At 42.2% G+C, this 20730-nt stretch overlaps 1 protein-coding gene across 2 annotated transcripts in view; it reads left to right on the top strand.

Annotated features, from left to right (window-relative positions):
- The first annotated feature begins 4161 nt into the window (after window positions 1–4161).
- The window catches only part of kif1ab (kinesin family member 1Ab), a 54008-nt gene continuing 37439 nt past the window's right edge, over window positions 4162–20730 (top strand). For both annotated transcript variants that reach the window (XM_060888005.1, XM_060888006.1), the window contains exons 1-13: window positions 4162–4356; window positions 7974–8132; window positions 10915–10988; window positions 11224–11403; window positions 13780–13845; window positions 14664–14842; window positions 16006–16117; window positions 16889–16966; window positions 18425–18490; window positions 18613–18630; window positions 18868–18946; window positions 19630–19708; window positions 20301–20443. In XM_060888005.1, coding sequence (XP_060743988.1) covers window positions 8027–8132; window positions 10915–10988; window positions 11224–11403; window positions 13780–13845; window positions 14664–14842; window positions 16006–16117; window positions 16889–16966; window positions 18425–18490; window positions 18613–18630; window positions 18868–18946; window positions 19630–19708; window positions 20301–20443 — 1180 coding nt within the window. In that variant the 5' untranslated portion in view covers window positions 4162–4356; window positions 7974–8026. The remainder of the gene's footprint in view (window positions 4357–7973; window positions 8133–10914; window positions 10989–11223; window positions 11404–13779; window positions 13846–14663; window positions 14843–16005; window positions 16118–16888; window positions 16967–18424; window positions 18491–18612; window positions 18631–18867; window positions 18947–19629; window positions 19709–20300; window positions 20444–20730) is intronic.

Here is a 20730-nt window from a genome sequence, read left to right on the forward strand (position 1 = left end):
TGCTGGACTCACAAATATCATGTAATCTGAATAATTATGTGTGCAACCTTCAGTGGTTGGTGTCGTTAATCTTTCGTCTTGTTCTTCTCTAGAACATGAAGAACATGAACTTCAGCCCTGTCCACTCCAGTCAATAATTAGTGGAGCCTGTAAATAAGTCCGAGCCTGCTGTTTGTCCGTGTGTGGCCTTTGCCCCATGAAGGAGCTCAACTCTCACTTTAACACTTTTTTGAGGAAGTCGTCTTGATTTCAGGAGATTTTCTAGTCATCAACAGGTCACTCTCGTTCATTCATTTTCTACCATTTATCCGAACTACCTCGGGTCACGGGGAGCCTGTGCCTATCTCAGGCGTCATCAAGGCAGGATACACCCTGGATGGAGTGCCAACCCATTGCAGGGCACACACACACACACACACACACACACTCTCATTCACTCACACACTACAGACAATTTTCCAGAGATGCCAATCAACCTACCATGCATGTCTTTGGACCGGGGGAGGAAACCGGAGTACCCTGAGGAAACCCCCGAGGGAGGCACGGGGAGAACATGCAAACTCCACACACACAAGGCGGAGGCGGGAATCGAACCCCCAACCCTGGAGGTGTGAGGCGAACGTGCTAACCACTAAGCCACCGTGACCCCCGAACCAACAGGTCTGATTAAGTCAATTCAAATCAGCCAATCACTGAACTCGATCACATGACATCACCACTTCACACACCACTGAACACACGACTCTAACCCTCTAAAACAAACAAACTAATCTTTATATTTTTATATGTTGAATAAGGTTTTATATTAAAACACAAATGCAGTTGAAGGAAAATAATCCCACTGTCAATGAGCGCGGGATAAAAACGGACCCAAATGCAGGACGGCTTAACAAAAACGGGGATTTAATAAATTAAAGAAACACGACACAGACATGACGACGACGACGACAGGAGACAATAACAGGAGACAATAACAGGAGACAATAGGATTCCGCGCTGCACGAAGCAACGCGGCTCAATTAAATAATACAAATAATCATTATACACAAGGGACAGGTGTGCAGAGGCGGGGCAGAAAAGACAAGGGCGGGGCAGACACGTGAACATGAAACAAACAAAAAGGCACATGGCCAAAGTCCAGGCAGAGTCCTGACAGAACCCCCCCCTCAAGGCGCGGCTCCCGACGCGCCAAACCGTCCTGACAGTCCCGACGGGTCCAGGAGGGGGGAGCAAGGCACACGGCGAGGCAGGTGGGGGGAGCAAGGCACACGGCGAGGCAGGTGGGGGGAGCAAGGCACATGGCGAGGCAGGTGGGGGGAGCAAGGCACACAGCGAGGCAGGTGGGGGGAGCAAGGCACACGGCGAGGCAGGTGGGGGGAGCAAGGCACACGGCGGCGCAGCCAGAGTGGCTGAGCGACGTCCACAGCCGAACAGGAGGGCCGAGCGACGTCCACAGCCGAACAGGAGGGCCGAGCGACGTCCACAGCCGAACAGGAGGGCCGAGCGACGTCCACAGCCGAACAGGAGGGCCGAGCGACGTCCACAGCCGAACAGGAGGGCCGAGCGACGTCCACAGCCGAACAGGAGGGCCGAGCGACGTCCACAGCCGAACAGGAGGGCCGAGCACAACCCCCGACCCACCACGGCCAGACCCACCTCTCAGAACCAGGAAAAGGGGAGGGAGGGCAGGGAAAAAACAAAACCTCCACAGAACAGAAAAAAACTCCAGTGGACAAAACACGGGCCTGCAACACCCCCGCGGACAAGAAGTGGGGCGGCGTCCTCCACGGAAACCGGATGTGAAGCGACGCCCCCCACCGGACAGATGCGGGGCGATGTCACAGGACACCGAAAAAACAAAACAAAACTCGGGCTGGTGACACGGCCCGCAACCAGGAAGTGGAGCGGCGCCCCCCGCGGAAAAGCCGGAAGCGGAGCGGCGTCCCCTACCGAAAAAATGCGGACCGATGTCACCAAAACCCGCAAAGTCCAGGGAAAAAAAAATCCAATAAAAAAAAAAAAATGCTCCCAAGCGGCCAGTCCAGGCTGAAGCTGTCCTGTTGGGTCCTGGTCTGGCGGAATCCTTCTGTCAATGAATGCGGGATAAAAACGGACCCAAACGCAGGACAGATTAACAAAAACAGGGATTTAATAACTAAAAGACACAAAACAGGACACAGACAAAACCAGACATGAAGACAATAGGATTCCGCGCTGCACGAAGCAACGCGGCTCAATTAAATAATACAAATAATCATTATACACAAGGGACAGGTGTGCAGAGGCGGGGCAGAAAAGACAAGGGCGGGGCAGACACGTGAACATGAAACAAACAAAAAGGCACATGGCCAAAGTCCAGGCAGAGTCCTGACACCCACAAAACAATTTCCTGTTTCTGGATACAGTCGTTCTTCACTGGTTTATTACATCGTGTTACAAAAGTCATGTAAACTTCTCTGTCCTGAAGCTGTCAGAAAATTGACCTAAAAAGTTACCACTTTATCTCTAACACTGGAGACTCCTTCCAAAAATAAACATTTCCTCAAAGAAAGCTTCCTCTCGCCAAAGAACACACACATTATTAATCAGTTTATTATCAGGGAAGCATCCACATGTCCCTGTACTAACTCTTCTCCTTTATTCTCTTGTCTTCTTTCTTCATATCACATTAATGAATATGTATATTAGACATATTAGACTGACTATGACATCATCTGCAGACACCTGGTGAGTTTTGACCCCTCATTAGTTTTAGCATTAGCAGAACTTTCCCCCCTCCTGAAGATGAAGGCCTAGACGTCTAGACCTTCAACTTCACTATACGTCACCTTTAACTACACTTAATTTGTAAATATTAAACACAATAACACAAATGTCATGATATAAAGATTCAGCACTGAGCTTTCACAATGTTACACTGGAGGTTTATTCTAGCTCTGTTAGCCTCGCAGCTCCAGGACACAACTTTAAATACCAAACGTGTTTCATCTGATCGACTAATGAAAGGATTTGAGGATTAATTGTTTTTATTTCTCATTAATCCAGTTTCTCGTTTGTGAAGTTTTTTGTAAGTACCGCAGTTTGACCTCCAGATGACGCTGTTTTTCACAATTACCACCACCACAGTTACCTCCACCGTGTCTTTATCTATCTATCTATCTATCTATCTATCTATCTATCTATCTATCTATCTATCTATCTATCTATCTATCTAGCTATCTACTGTCTATCTATCTATCTTTCTGTCTGTCTCTCTGTGCCTCTATCTACAGTATCTGTCTGTCTGTCTGTCTGTCTGTCTGTCTATCTATCTATCTATCTATCTCTCTGTCTGTCTGTCTATCTATCACAGAGAGATTATTATTATTATGATTATTATTATTATTAATAATATTATTATCATCATCATCATCATCATCATCATCATCATCATCATCATTATTATTATTATTATTATTATTATTATTATAAACTCAATTAAAAAATAATATATTTTATGCCACTGAATTAAATTTGATTGCTATGAGTTTTTTTATGATAAATTTGTAAATATTTCTATTCATATCATATAAAATCCTTTAAGTAAAACCCCTCAGATAAATTTACTTCCTTCATGAATTTCTTTTTCTAAAAACAGTGAATAATCTCTCAGAATCTCAGCTGTGATCCTTCTGCTAGCTCATGAGGAGATGGAGGAGATGTTAAGGTGAGATGTTAAGGTGAGATGTTAAGATGAGATGTTCAGGTGATTGTGATCAGGCTCTGAATAACAATCCGTGTCGCTGCTTCTGCTGCACAGCTGGAGGTGGCGGCTTTCTTACAAAGGCTGTATTGAGAAGAGGACGTGCAGTGCATGCTGGGATATCAGGCTGTACCTCACACACACACACACACACACACACACACACACACACACACACACACACACAGCTAATGCAGGCCAAGCTGTGAAATTGCAGCTGATTTCACCATCACCATACTTCCTTTCTCCATGCAAGCTCACACACGCTGATGATGTCATCACTGCATCCTCAGCATCCTCAGCTCCATCATCACAGCCATTTTGTGCTTCTGCTCTCTCCACCCTCTCCTCCCTCCTCCCTCCCTTCTTCTTCCTGAGCCCACCCCGTTTCCTAACGCACCACCGAGTACCAGGACCCTGCAGACACACACACACACACAGTGACGCTGTGGCTGGAGGCTGATGTGCTGATCCAGGGAGAGGCTGAGACCCTGCACACACACACACACGCACACACAGAGTGAGAAAAACAAGGCAGACGAGGACGACAGGCTCAATGGAATAACATCCAAGGCCAGAAGGCTCCCCGGGACTTTCACCATTACGGAGATTGGGTAATGTGAGCAGCTTTGTGTGGAACATTGACAGATTTGTTGGTGGTTATTTTTGGTACGTCAGTCTCCGAAGCTGTACAGGGTGTTGTTCTGCTTCGTTCTGCCTTCTGTTAGGCCTCGAATGTCTGAAAAAAGGAACAACAATTTTTGATTATATATATATTTAAAAAATAATATACGCTGCTGTAAAAACCTGAGCCTTGTGAGAAATGACAATAAATAAATAAAAAACAAATAAATATTATTCTGATACAGTGTACAGAAACATCCAGGGTTCTTCATCCTGAGATGATTCCTGGATATTTAATTGAATTTATTTGGATGAATCAGTATTAACTGATCTGATGATAATGTAAGACTTTTCGTTCCTTCGGGACACTGATGATTATTTATTAAATGCCTCAGAACCTTAGTAAGATTTCTTGCGTTCTGTAATTCTGTGCAGATACAGGCTTCGTAACCTGAGTGGAGAGAAATGTCCCATCTGTTAGATGTCGTATAGAGTCGAAGACACAGACGTGAGAGAGTAAAGACACGTCTCCGAATCTGATTTTAACACTCGTTTAACATGAAGAATGATGTTAATGTTTTTTCAGTCCTGTGTTGTGTGTGTGTGTGTGTGTGTGTGTGTGTGTGTGTGCGTTTGTGCGTTTGTGCGTGTGCTGGGGTGAGGCCAGCGCCATTCATTCACTGTCCAAAATGGCCGATGCTCTGTTTACATTCTTGGATGGTTTTGATACAAAAATAAAGGCTTGGATTGTGGATTTCTACACACACACACACACACACACACACACACACACACACACACACACCATTATCATCATCTCTGCACTAGATGATGGATTTATTCTGGTTGTAACGTCAGTACTGCATTACATCACATCTGCTTCTTAAACATTATTCTGTGTTCAAATTAAAACACTTGTTAATTATTCACTTGAGCTGGTCCAGTAGCCCCGCCCACCCTGAATCTGCTCTCCTCTGATTGGTCCGTGTCTCACAGGTATGTCTGTGAGCGATCAAATAATCTGCGGAGATGTTCAAGAATTTATTCAGCAGAAAATGCTGTGTTTATTACAGTTATTTACATTTCCAATTATGTTTTTCTTTTCAAACAAACAAACAAAACAAAGAAATTTTAGTTAAACAAAAATATTAATGAGTACATACAAATAAACAAATAGTTAAGCAAACACAAATAAATAAATATGCAAAGGGAACAAAAACACACAATCCAATCAACTAACGAACTAATATTAAATATAAAATATAAAATATAAATATAAATAAATAAATAAATATATCTGTCAAGGAAATGTATTACAAAAAGGGAATAAACAAACATGTAAGGTAGTAAATAAATAGGCAAAGAAGTAAACAAACAAATGCATAAATATGTATATAAACAAGTAGATAAATAAGTACAACAAATAAGCTCATACAAAAATAGCAGATGAATAAATAAATAAATAAATAAACAAACAAATAAACAAACAAACAAGTCAGTAAATAAAGATCTAATGTATTTAAGAAACTCTCATATTCTTTATTTAACAATTTAAACATTTCTCAGTAAACACAAAGCAGAATCTATACAGAAAGTCACATAAAAGAATTATTTATGCACATAGACAAGTGTACATGAAAATAATAATAATAATAATAATAATGTATTTCATTATTAAATGAATATGTTCATATCTTCCTCATGTTCAGACACTTCATTCATTCCAAACCAAAAAATATGGGATAGAAAATACTGACTGAAGAAGAAAACAGCAGGAAACAGTAAAAATGAAAAGATGAGTACGATAGTGAGTGAAGCGATAATGTAAATCTGAAGAAAATTAAAAAATCTCTCACACTCCTAACGTCCACACTCCTATCATCACTACGCTGAATATAAAAATCTACACTGTTAGTAAATCACTGTGTTTGTCAGACGGACTGAAGATTAAATTCCATTCAGGACGAGGCTCGTGTGATAGTTATGACAGTCTAATGTCTTCACTGGAGACACTGAATGACGGCTGTGCGAGAATTTGCTGAATCAGCTGCTTTGAGACTTTGATGAGATTTTGGGACTGTACTGGGTACAAAAAAATGTAACATCAGCACACAGCAATATTCTGATAAAGAAACAGAGCGTTTACTCACTTAGTTGCAGCTTAGATATAAGAAAGGTAAAAGAAATACACGTGAAAGAAATGTGTGTGTGTATATGTATGTGTGTGAGTGTGTGTGTGTGAGATTGTGTATGTACGTGTGTGTGTGTACGTTTGTGTGTGTATGTGTGTGAGTGTGTGTGTGTGAGTTTGTGTATGTACGTGTGTGTGTGTGTGTGTCTACGTGTGTGTGTATATATGTGTGTGTACGCTTGTGTGAGTGTGTGTATGTGTGTGTATGTGTGTGATTATGTATGTGTGAGTGTGTGTATGCGTGTGTACGTGTGTGTGTGTGTATATATGTTTGTGTCTACATGTGTGTGTGAGTGTGTGTATGTGTGTATGTACGTGTGTGTGTGTATGTTTGTGTCTACATGTGTGTGCGTGTGTGTGTGAGTGTGTATGTGTGAGTGTGTGTATGTGTATGTCTGTATGTGTGTGAGTGTGTGTATGTGTGTATGTACGTGTGTTTGTGTGTGTATTTGTGTGAGTGTGTATGTGTGTATGTGTGCATGTATGTGTGTGTGTGCGTGCGTGGGTGTGTGTATATGTGTGTGTGTACATGTGTGTGTGTATATATGTGTGTGTACGTTTGTGTAAGTGTGTGTATGTGTGTGTATGTGTGCATGTACGTGTGTGTGTGTGTGTGTGTGTGTGTGTGTGTGCGTGCGTTGGTGTGTGTATATGTGTGTGTGTACATGTGTGTGTATATATGTGTGTGTACGTTTGTGTAAGTGTGTGTATGTGTGTGTATGTGTGTGTGTGTGTGTGCGTGCGTGCGTTGGTGTGTGTATATGTGTGTGTGTACATGTGTGTGTGAGTGTGTGTGTGTGTATGTGTGTGTGTGTATACGTGTGTGTGTACAGCAAGGCAGTGATAATGCTGAGTCATGGTCAGAATCTCTACAACTCTCATTACCTAAATTAAATGTCAGTCATTTGACTCAGAGCAGATGAAGAGAAAACCTTTATACTTTATGTTCACTATAACAGCGTCTTCTCTTCCTCTGACTAAACGATTAGTGAAAACAATATGGATGGAAATGAAACCTGAGGATTCTAGAAAAATGTTGAACGCACTACTGAGTTCTGGACTGTGATTGGTGTTCAGGTGTCGACGAATCCTCTCTATCAGCAGCTTTAAAAGTAGCGCAAAGATTATATTAATGTGCAATGAAACGTTATGGTTTCTATAGCAACCGCTCCTTCACGGAGATGTAAACGCTAAAGAAATAAGTCTTTGAATTGATGAAGTAAGGAGATGTTTGCTACTGTAACATGTGGAAGGAGTTTACACACGTTAGTGTTTTCTCAGTAAGAAGACAGGAACCCATTCGTTCAGCAGACGACTGTAAACGAACTTTACTTTACTAAAGACATTTCACAGTGTTTAGAGATTTCTTTTTGTTTTCTTATCTGTGTACTTATCCCTCTGTCCTGCTCTGTACAGGTGAATCTCGGCCTGTGTTTCTCCTCCAGCTGTAGCTCTTCTCATCTCTCATCATGGCCGGAGCCTCGGTGAAAGTGGCCGTCAGGGTTCGACCCTTCAACTCCAGAGAGATCAACAAAGAGAGCAAGTGTATTATTCAGATGTCGGGGAACACCACCAGTGAGTCTCAGCACTGTTACACTTCCACTTTCACACACCACTTGACACACTGCCTCTAAATCAAGGTTCTGTAAACACAGCAAGAAGTTTCCACACTCACTAAACGGAAACATTACATCACTGTCAGGTCCTAAAAGGTCTCCCTTCCACAAGTTCTAATAATTCATTCATTCATCTTCTGGCTTAGTGGTTAGCACGTTCGCCTCACACCTCCAGGGTCGGGTTCGATTTCCGCCTCCACCTTGTGTGTGTGGAGTTTGCATGTTCTCCCCGTGCCTCGGGGGTTTCCTCCGGGTACTCCGGGTTTCCTCCCCCGGTCCAAAGACATGCATGGTAGGTTGATTGGCATCTCTGGAAAATTGTCCGTAGTGTGTGATAATTCTACCAATTTCTAGTTCTACGAGCTCACGTAACTGCTATTTCCTGGTTTGATTAGTTCTCTTTTTCCCTAATTCCACAAGTTTGCTTAGCCGTTACTTCCTAGTTCCACTAATTCTACGCCTCTCCTATTCGCTTCGTCCGTGTTCCACTACGTTGTCCTCAATTATTTACTTAGGTACTAAAAGTTCTAAAAGCTCCTTGGGCCAATAAATTCTTCATGCAGTTCTGTGAGTTCTTCTACTTCCTTGTTCTAAAAGCTCTCATAGCTGCTACTTCACTGTTCCACATGTTCACATGTTATCCTACTTCCTAAGTTCTCACATTTCTAGTACTTTAATTGTACATATAGCTTTGCTAGAACCAGTTCCTGGTTCTTCCATTTCCTGGTATTAAGTATAATTGTCTGACACTATTGGAGAACCCTTAAGGCTTTACCAGATTGTCTCATTGCATGAAAATAAACGTGCCATGAAGAACCATACACGTATTTCCCTTTCACTAAGTGTCCCATACACACAGTGATGGAAAAAAAGAGTTCCTAAAAGGATCTGAAGGCGTAGAAGAACTCTAGGTAATACAAGGATTAGAAGATGTAATAGAAACAACAACATGAAATTAAAATTAAGTAAGAGGAACTATAAATTAGAGAACTGAGAAACTAATTGAACTAAAATCTGTTGATACCAGAAACTAATAGAAGTAACAAAAATAGAGGCCAGAACATATGAGAACTTGAGATTTTAAGAACAAGAGAGAGGAACTAGTAATCAGTGGAACCAGGAACTAGGAACCTCCTCCTGCCTTCATAGGTAGGGGTGTGTGATGGGAAGCAGCACACATCTGGTCAGGATACAGATACAGAGTCCTGGATCCAGATGTTCACTGATTCAATGAATTCATTGTTTTGATTTCAGAACCTCATCAAAAGATAAGTTCAGTAAAATGTTCGGATTAATAGAGGATTCCGATCTATTTGCAGTGATGAGCAATTGTGTGTTTGTGTGTGTGTGTTTGTATGTGTGTGTGTGTGTGTGTGGTGAGGTCGGGTGGGGTGGGCTGGTGGTGATGGTTGAACAATCAGACAGTGCATTATGTGCTGTGATATTTTCCACACTGGAGAGCTTTGTGTGTCTTTGTGTGGGTTAATGATCTCATACTAGCAATCTGAAGAATGCACAATACACACACACACACAAACACACAAGCACATACACAAACACACACACACACAAACGCACATACACAAACACACACACACAAACACACACACACACACAAACACACAAGCACATACACAAACACACACACACACAAACTCACATACACAAACACACACACACAAACACACACACACACACAAACACACAAGCACATACACAAACACACACACACACAAACACACACACACACAAACACACACAAACACACAAGCACATACACAAACACACACACACACAAACGCACATACACAAACACACACACACACACAAACACACAAGCACACACAAACACAAACACATACTGTACACAAACACACACACACACAAACAGACAAGCACACACAAACACATGCACGTTCACACACACACACACACACACACACACACACACACACACACACACACACACAAACACACACAACCAGTGATATTTCTGTACAGTAAAACTGATAATGTTACATGTTTAGGAACTATGGAGTAGATTCTAAGAGAACTAGAGGAACTCAAATAGCACATTGAGCTATAGAGCAGGAACAAGGACAAACCAGAAGAACTGAGAGAACTATATAAGTATGGAGGATGTAAGGGACTAGGAGAACAAGCAGAAAGGAACTAGGAGATCTGGAGGAATTAAGCGATTAAGAGAAATGATGAACACAGGAGGAACCATGTAGACCTGGGAGAAGCTCTGGAGTAGGTGCTAAGGGAACTAAAAGAAACATGAACGAGGAAGTAGGAGCTAGAAGATATGATCTTGTTAAACTAGGAAAGTTAAAACAACTTTGACAACCAGGAGTAGCAGAGGAACTAGTAGCGCGAAAGGTGAATGTAGAATGTAGAAGGAACTGTAGGAGCTAGAAGATTATAGAAACTCACAGAACTAGAGGAACATAACAAACTCTTATAAGTATGAGAACAACACGTTAGAGGGAAGCTAGAGGCACTTGGGAGAAGAACCAAGAGAACTAGGATCACTAAAGAAATGGACCTTAACATCTAGAAGAACTGGAGGTGATTGAATGGATCTAGAAATCACTACAGGAAGAAGTCAAAGTGTTTCCTAGAATAGGAAAGAGAACAAAGCAGAACTAGCTTTAGCATTTGCTGATGTCACATTTGCATCTTAAGTATATTTATTTTTTTCTTTCTCTGACTGAGTTTTTTCTTTGTTTTATTTTCAGCGATCATCAACCCTAAACAGCCGAAGGAGAACAAGAGCTTCAATTTTGACTATTCTTACTGGTCTCACACATCGGTGAGTCCGATCTAAACATCAGATCAGATTGATTAACCCACAACTGTCATTGTGACATAAACTTCCTGGTTCCAGTTAATTTTCATCTTACAAATAAAATATTGTCCCTCTGAGGGTCGGGGACAAGTGGGTGGTGCCAGTGTGTAGAGGGGGAGGGGCTTAACTATAAAGTCTGATTATAGCATTAAATTATATTAAAAGTTACACATAAAACTGTTTTTTTTCTTTGCTTCAGCCCGAGGATGTGAACTATGCCTGCCAGAAACAAGTCTACATGGACATTGGAGAGGAAATGCTGCTTCACGCATTCGAAGGCTACAACGTCTGCATCTTCGCATATGGCCAAACCGGTGCGGGGAAATCCTACACCATGATGGGCAAACAGGAGAAAGACCAACAGGGCATAATACCTCTGGTACATTTCTACTGTTGTTATTATAGTGTAACAGACTCAGAAGGACAGAGATGTGAAACAGCAGCAGAACCTGGGGATCAGTTTAATGATTTCTGTGTGATTCTGTTCTCGTGAGGAAGAATACGAGTTACTGTTTCCACAATGAAGTTGATCGTTATAATGGCATGTCACCAAGTGCGTTATTACTCATATCCGTCATCCTGTCACTGCCGCTCTTTCTTCTCTCTCTTGAAATTCATGAGACTAAAACTAGAGCAACTACAGAACATTTACATTTTCAGCATTTGGCAGACTCTCTTATTCAGAGCGACATACAAAGTGCTTAAGTCTCTATCATTGAATGCATGAACTCTGGTTCACTAGGCTACAGACTTAAGATACCATGAGTCTAAATCACTGTTCAAAGTTTTTCATTTATTCACTCATTTTCTACCGCTTATCCGAACTACCTCGGGTCCCGGGGAGCCTGTGCCTATCTCAGGCGTCATCGGGCATCAAGGCAGGATACACCCTGGACGGAGTGCCAACCCATCGCAGGGCACACACACACACACACACTCATTCACTCACGCAATCACACACTACGGACAATTTTCCAGAGATGCCAATCAACCTACCATGCATGTCTTTGGACCGGGGGAGGAAACCGGAGTACCCGGAGGAAACCCCCGAGGCACGGGGAGAACATGCAAACTCCACACACACAAGGTGGAGGCGGGAATCGAACCCCCAACCCTGGAGATGTGAGGCGAACGTGCTAACCACTAAGCCACCGTGCCCCCTTCGAAGTTTTTTTAAATTTTATTCATGAATTTATTTTTTAATACACACATACGACGAACAGGGAAGAAAGTACTAGTTGAAATGTTTCATGAAGATGTAAGTTCCAACCAGCGTTTGAAAATAGCCAGTAAGAGGGATCTGGTCCATTTTTGGCTTTGTAGGCAAGCATCAGTGTTTTGAATCCAGTGAGCCAGTGGAGGAGTGCACCAGTGGGGTGGTGTGGAGAACTTTGGCAGGTTGAAAACAAGTTGTGCAGCTGAAATGCAAGTTGTGCATTTCTCTACAGTAAAATGAATAATGTTATAGTTGTAACACTGACTTATTAGAGCTATAATTCTTGGGGTATAAGGTGAATGCCACCAGTTAATAAGCATGGTGTAGTTACTATGGGAACTAGAGGAACTGAGAGACTGAGCGGAAAGTAAGAAGTAGGAACTTGGTCAAACTAGAAGAAATACGAGAACTCTAATATATGGAGAAGAAGAACCAGGAGAACTATAAATAAGAAACTATGAAAATAGGAGGAAGTATGCTTTGGTAACTAGGTCATCTAGAGAGAAATATCAAACGGAATCTAAAGGTTATGGGTGACCAGAATTATTTATTTGAACTAGGACAATTAAAGGAACTAAGACAACTATAAAATTAGGCAGCAGTACTGTAGTAATGAAAACTACAGTATATAGCAAGACCTGTTGAAATAAAGTTGGGGAAGAATATGAGTTAAGTAAGGTGTGGGATACAAACTATGAGAGCTATAGGAACTATAGAGTAGCAACTAGCAGAACTAGAGGAACTACTGTATAGAGTAGCAACTAGCAGAACTAGAGGAACTATGGAGTAGCAACTAGCAGAACTAGAGGAACTATGTAGTAGCAACTAGCAGAACTAGAGGAACTATGTATGAGCAACTAGCAGAACTAGAGGAACTATGGAGTAGCAACTAGCAGAACTAGAGGAACTATTTGAGTAGCAACTAGCAGAACTAGAGGAACTATGTAGTAGCAACTAGCAGAACTAGAGGAACTATGTAGTAGCAACTAGCAGAACTAGAGGAACTATTGAGTAGCAACTAGCAGAACTAGAGGAACTATTGAGTAGCAACTAGCAGAACTAGAGGAACTATGGAGTAGCAAATAGCAGAACTAGACGAATTATGGAGTAGAAATTATGAGAACTAGAGGAACTATGGAGTAGAAATTATGAGAACTAGATGATCTATGGAGTAGTAAGAAGGAAATAGGAACTAGGAGTTCTGGAGTAGTAATGTGATGAAGAGAAGTTAGGAACGTTAAAGCAATTATGAACACAGATGGAAGCGAGGAGACCTGTGGAACAGAAGGAACTTGGGAATAAGAACTGGAAGAAAGAGAGGAACTGTGGATTATTTGCTAAGAGAACTAGAACTATAAGTAGAAACTAGAAGACATCCCTCAGCAAATTTATGTCGTTCCCTTACAAGCTGCTTGATCTTCTCTGTCATGAAGCTGATAAAATGATATTATTGGATATTATTATTACCATTACAATACCATGGTCAGATAAATCCACACAATATCCCCACACTAAGCTATTCATGTGTTTTTGTGGCAGCTGTGTGAAGACCTGTTCACCAAGATCAACGACAACGGAGACAACAACATGTCCTACTCTGTGGAGGTGAGAACTACAGCACAGTTTCTACTCACACGTACCCCCCCCCCCCCAACACACACACACTCACCCACACTCACCCACACACACACCCATTCACCCACAAACACATACCCATACACACGTACCCATCCACACGTACCCCCCTCACACACACACTCACCCATACACACATACCCACACACACACTCCCCCCACACACTCAAGCACCCATCCACCAACCCACCCACACACACACACACACACACACACGTACCCATGCACACGTACCCCCCTCACACACACACTCACCCACACACACACGTACCCACACACACACACACACTCACCCACACTCACCCACACACACACACCCATTCACTCACAAACACATACCCATACACACGTACCCATGCACACGTACCCCCCCTCACACACACACTCCCCCACAAACACGTACCCACACACACACACTCCCCCACACACTCAAGCACCCATCCACCAACCCACCCACACACACACACGTACCCCCCTCACACACACTCACCCACACACACACACACACACACACACACACACTCACCCACACTCACCCACACACACACCCATTTACCCACAAACACATACCCATACAAACGTACCCATGCACATGTACCCCCCTCACACACACACTCCCCCCACACACACACTCAAGCACCCATCCACCAACCCACCCACACACACTCACATACCCATGCACACGTACCCCCCCCATCACACACACACACACACACACACACACACACACACACACACGCAAACACACACACACATACTGATATAGACGTTTCTTTGTGTACGTTCAGGTCAGTTATATGGAGATCTACTGTGAGCGAGTGAGAGATCTGCTAAACCCCAAGAATAAAGGAAACCTACGTGTGAGAGAGCATCCACTCATGGGGCCGTATGTGGAAGATCTGTCCAAAATGGCCGTCACGTCCTACAATGACATCCAGGACCTGATGGACTCGGGCAACAAAGCCAGGCAAGTGGAAGTGACAGAATATACTGTTGTGTGTGTATTGTGTCTAACAAAGGAGAAGCAGCAGGTCTGAAGGATTTTACTATTTTGTGATCACAGAAATAAGTGCAAACAAACTCCGTGTGATATTCCTTCAGAGCTTGACATCTTTCAAGATCCCCGCAGATTTTCTGCAGATTCGGGTCCAGACGTGTCATGTGATGTCACAACACGTGTTAGACCAAATCACTCTTCTACTCCCTCGTGTGAACACGAGTACGGCTCACAGACGTTACACACGTGTATCACTGGGAGTTTAAAAGAGGAAACCTGTGATTGTGGTTTCACCAACTGGCTGCAATAATGACTGCAAAATCCTGAAGGAACTGATCATATGATTGATTATTTAATTTGATGGTGTAATTAGATACCTTAAAGAAAGAAACACTTGTCTCTGGATAAACAAGGGGCAGAGCTTAAGTTTCCAAGCACAAACTTGATCATGTGACTTCACCATAGCAGGAGTCGAACACAGCTCAGTAGTCAGGACAGCTAATATTATTAATTAGATTGAGTTTGTGAAGAAATGAAATGAAATTTAATATAATCCCTGTCGCTTGCTGACCCAAAAATGTGTTTTTTTCACCAAATCACTAGAGTTTGTAAAGAAGCAATGTAAGTTCTGTTAATTTGTTTTTTTGGGTTTAGTTCATTAATTAAAGTGGGGGGGTCATGGTGGCTTAGTGGTTAGCACGTTCGCCTCACACCTCCAGGGTTGGGGGTTCGATTCCCGCCTCCGCCTTGTGTGTGTGGAGTTTGCATGTTCTCCCCGTGCCTCGGGGGTTTCCTCCGGGTACTCCGGTTTCCTCCCCTGGTCCAAAGACATGCATGGTAGGTTGATTGGCATCTCTGGAAAATTGTCCGTAGTGTGTGAGTGAATGAGTGTGTGTGTGCCCTGCGATGGGTTGGCACTCCGTGCAGGGTGTATCCTGTCTTGATGCCCAATGATGCCTGAGATAGGCACAGGCTCCCCGTGACCCGAGGTAGTTCGGATAAGCGGTAGTGAGTGAGTGAGTGAGTGAGTGAATGAGTGATTAATTAAATTGGATGTATAATAGAATCAGAATAAATTGCGGTGTTTATGTTATACATCCTATCTCTCTCTCTCTCTCTCTCTCCCGTCACAGAACTGTAGCAGCTACCAACATGAACGAGACGAGCAGTCGCTCTCATGCCGTCTTTAACATCATCTTCACACAGAAGCGCCACGACAGTGACACGGACAACACCTCCGAAAAGGTGCCACGTTCACGTTACCTCCATGAAACCATATGTGTGGTTCAGTTTCTCTAATAAACACAGATAATCATTCCTCAGAACATGTTTAGCTCCACGGTCACATGCAGAGAAATAAAAATGGCATATTATTTTCAACAAAAAATGTAAACTTTCTATTGTGTTTTTTGTCTTTAAAAAACTTCATACGTTTTCATGAAATGTTATTTTCAAAACTTCATTATAGTTTTGCTAATAATTTATTGTAACCTGTTTAAATATGTGAACCAATGGAAAAAGAGAGGAGGTGGGGATTAACGTAGCTTTAGCCAAATATATGGCTCTTGTCTAGACTAGCATTTTTATAAATAAAAAGATTACCTCGATGCTCACTTTTTTGGGGATATGGTAGATGGAACTAATTGCTTTCAATAAGAATTTATTTATTTGCTTGTTTGTTTGTTTACACCCAGTTAACTCCCATGTGTCCTGTGCGTCATAGTCCAGTATTATATAGTATACATAGTTCTAATAATGTTCTATATAATAATTAAACAGTAATAAAATAATAAAGATGATAAAATTGCCTTCGCTTCTTCTCACTTCTGTGTCTCATCCCATGGATCCAATTCTACAGAATTCTGGCTTTAGTTGATGAAATGTTTGTAATTCTTGAGCATGATTGGCTGAAATGAGATTGCAGACTGTAACCAGCCCACAGACGCAGTGATCATTAGCTCCTCTCTACATTAGTGCTTTATTTAGCTGATGCAAGTATTTTCTCACCGGATGCAGGTCAGCAAAATCAGCCTGGTGGACTTGGCAGGCAGCGAGAGAGCCGACTCAACCGGAGCCAAAGGCACCAGACTGAAGGTGAGACTCTAGTCGTTCTGCAGTCTTAAGCGTCTCAGTGTGTTAGGCCGGACATTAATACGCTTTATTGTCCTAACGTTATCAGAGTTTATGATTTTTATTATCACATTGTGTTTTATATAGATTTATTCCATTACAGTTAAAGCATGGTCACAAAACCTTAGGCTCTCGCTACAGATACGTTATCAGTCATGAGAATACAAAATGTCTAAACAAACATTTATATTATTAAAAAAAAAAAAACGAATCATAAAACAGCAGCATTCTAATTAGTTAGAAGATCGTTACTTAAGGGCAGGATAAGGTGGTGCTTTGGCGAGATCTTTATTCTGATTGGTTTGGATCTGCATTACGATTGGTTACAGTGGTGTTCCAGTGGTGTTTTGGCTGGGATCTACATTCTGATTGGTTAAAGTTGTCCTTTGAATGGGATCTGCTTTCTGATTGGTTAAGGTGGTGTGGTATTGGGATTCGGGTTTGAATCCTGTGCTTATTTTGACAGTGGTCCCTGGGGCCAGGACCTGCAATCTAATTGATTGTATGCTCATTCTGAATGGTGACTGCACTCCTGCTATAGTGGCATTTGTTAGTTGTAGTAGTGGTGGTTGGGGGTGTTAGTGGTTCTTGATGCTGGCTTTGGTGCAGTTAGTTACAGTGGGATTAAAGATAAACCTTCTCTGTCATTGGTTGCAGTGGCACTGCAGCATGGTTTGTTATAGCGGAATGTTTGTGGTGGGGCTGTGGAGCAATTCATTGCATTTTAGTGGATATAATCCTGGTGGTTACCATGGTATTGGGGCAGAACTGTGGTCTGAATGGTTACAGTAATGATGGGAGCAGGCTGTGTTCTGACTGTGACACTAAAACTGTGGTCCTAGATAAGGTCACACTTCAAAGTACTCATTTATAGATGACCAAAATGCAGATATACAAGTTATTTTACTTTAGATGATGTTAAGCGTTTCATAATTATACAATTAAAAAACATGGGAAGTCGTGGCCTAATGGTTAGAGAGTTTGACTCCTAACCCTAAGGTTGTGGGTTCGAGTCTCGGGCCGGCAATACCACGACTGAGGCGCCCTTGAGCAAGGCACTGAACCCCCCCAACTGCTCCCTGGGCGCCGCAGCATAAATGGCTGCCCAATGCTCCGGGTGTGTGTTCACGGTGTGTGTGTGTGTTCACTGCTGTGTGTGTGTGTGTGCACTTTGGATGGGTTAAATGCAGAGAACGAATTCTGAGTACGGGTCACCGTACTTAGCCGTATGTCATGTCACGTCACGTCAGATTTTCACGTCAATAATAATAAAGTGTCTGTTAAATACTGCTGTGTGTTGTTTTTAGATAATCAGTTACAAACACTTTATAACAAGTAACAGGACTGGAATAGAATAATTTTTGTGCAATGTTATAACATATACAGTATATAATGTTATTAACCGAGTTTTTCTGTCTGTAGGAAGGAGCAAACATTAATAAATCCCTGACCACGCTTGGAAAAGTGATTTCTGCTTTAGCTGAAGTGGTGAGAAACCTGATTCCATATAACATTAAATCTGGAGCAGCTTGTACTGTACACACAGTATCACTAAGTAGAATTGATTCTAAAAAACAAAATCATTTGTTTTTCTTTGTATTCATCTGTAGGATTCGTTACCGAACAAGGTGAGATACTGCATTGGTTTATACTTTTCTTCTTACTTCCTGTGTTTACTGCTGGTCATATGATTTTGCTTAACCTATAAAAATGAAGCAGGTAAATTCACTGAGTCACTGAAATAGTAGATCTGCTGTAAAAGATTCATAGTTATTTGATTATTAAATACACGAGTGATTTAAACATTTATAAAGTTCTGATGCAGGCTTATACAGTAATCTGACCCCATGATTCTCTGTATGTAGAACAAGAAGAAGAAGAAGGTGGAAAGCTTTATCCCCTACAGAGACTCTGTACTCACCTGGCTGCTCAGGGAGAACCTTGGTACAAGGCATTATTATTGTGTTAAACATGTAGACGTTCAAATGATGTAGTTGTACTGATTATTTCCAGTGCAAATCACTTAATCCACTCAATATTTTGTAATCACATTAAATGACTTACAACTGTATAAGTCCCTGTTAATGAGCTGTTACTATAGAAACAATAGCCTATTAGCCTATAAATGCATATAGTATATAATAAAGACTAATTAAAAGCCAATATATGGCAGCACGGTGGCTTAGTGGTTAGCACATTCGCCTCACACCTCCAGGGTTGGGGGTTCGATTCCCGCCTCCGCCTTGTGTGTGTGGAGTTTGCATGTTCTCCCCGTGCATCGGGGGTTTCCTCCGGGTACTCCGGTTTCCTTCCCCAGTCCAAAGACATGCATGGTAGGTTGCTTGGCATCTCTGGAAAATTGTCCGTAGTGTGTGAGTGTGTGAGTGAATGAGAGTGTGTGTGTGTGTGCCCTGCGATGGGTTGGCACTCCGTCCAGGGTGTATCCTGCCTTGATGCCCGATGACGCCTGAGATAGGCACAGGCTCCCCGTGACCCGAGGTAGTTCGGATAAGCGGTAGAAAATGAATGAATGCTAGATCATCTCTCCATATGATTAGAATTATGTCTCAGTTACTATAAATCAACACTGTGTTAAAACTGAAAACTGACCTGCGCTGTTTGATCAGGGGGAAACTCACGGACTGCCATGGTAGCGGCTCTGAGTCCTGCAGATATTAACTATGACGAGACTCTCAGCACTCTCAGGTAAGTGTATAGTCAGTAATACACTAAAATCCAAGTATTCTACACTATATGGTCAAATGTTTGTGGTGCCCTGAACATCACACCGCAATCTGTCCTCAAGACAGATTCCATATTCCAAGACCATGAGCAGTAAGATGGACTTGCTGTTATAATCAGCTCCTCTCATCTCTTACAGTACCTTCTGGTGGGTTTCCCACTAGATGTTGGATTGTGTCTGTGTGGATTAGTGTTCATTCACTGAGAAGAACATTAGTGAGATCAGACTTTGATAACTCCAGTTCCAGTTCATCCCAAATGTGTTCAGTGGGGTTGAGTCAGAGTCAGGTCTCTGTATAGGACAATCTAGATCTTCACTCCAACCTTCACCTCCTAAACAATTGTGTGTTTCCAACTTTATAGTAACAGTTTGGAGAAGAATCGTACATGAGCGTGAGGTGTCCAGACTTCTGGTCATAGATTGTATCTCTTCTACAATCCTCCCATCACTCCATTTGATATTTTTTGCAGCACAGCAGAGACTCTACACTTTGTAATTTTTTACTGTCAGTAATTTTACACATATCAAGGTTATGTTCTGTTGTTCTGTACTCAGATATGCTGACCGTGCGAAACAGATCCGTTGTAATGCTGTCATTAACGAAGACCCCAACAACCGCTTGGTGCGTGAGCTGAAGGAAGAAGTGGCTCGTCTGAAGGACTTGCTGTACGCCCAAGGCCTAGGTGATATCATCGAGAGTGAGTCTCCATTATATAATATTATAAATAATGTTTTATTCATGCAGGGGAGTCTCATACATGAACACAAAGAACCCGGGGAATATAGATCTCTCAGATTAAATACTCTAGGTCAGGGGTCGGCGACCCGCGGCTCCGGAGCCGCAAGTGGTTCTTTCATCCCTCTGCTGCGGCTCCCTGTAGATTTGGAAAATAAATATTTAATTTAAATTTATTTTATTTTAGTTAGTTTTTAAAAAAAATGTAATTCTACATTCTAAGATTACGATGCTCTTGTAACGTTAAAA

The sequence above is a fragment of the Tachysurus vachellii genome, chromosome 15, assembly GCF_030014155.1.
Source record: "Tachysurus vachellii isolate PV-2020 chromosome 15, HZAU_Pvac_v1, whole genome shotgun sequence".
NCBI classification, from domain to species: Eukaryota; Metazoa; Chordata; class Actinopteri; order Siluriformes; family Bagridae; genus Tachysurus; species Tachysurus vachellii.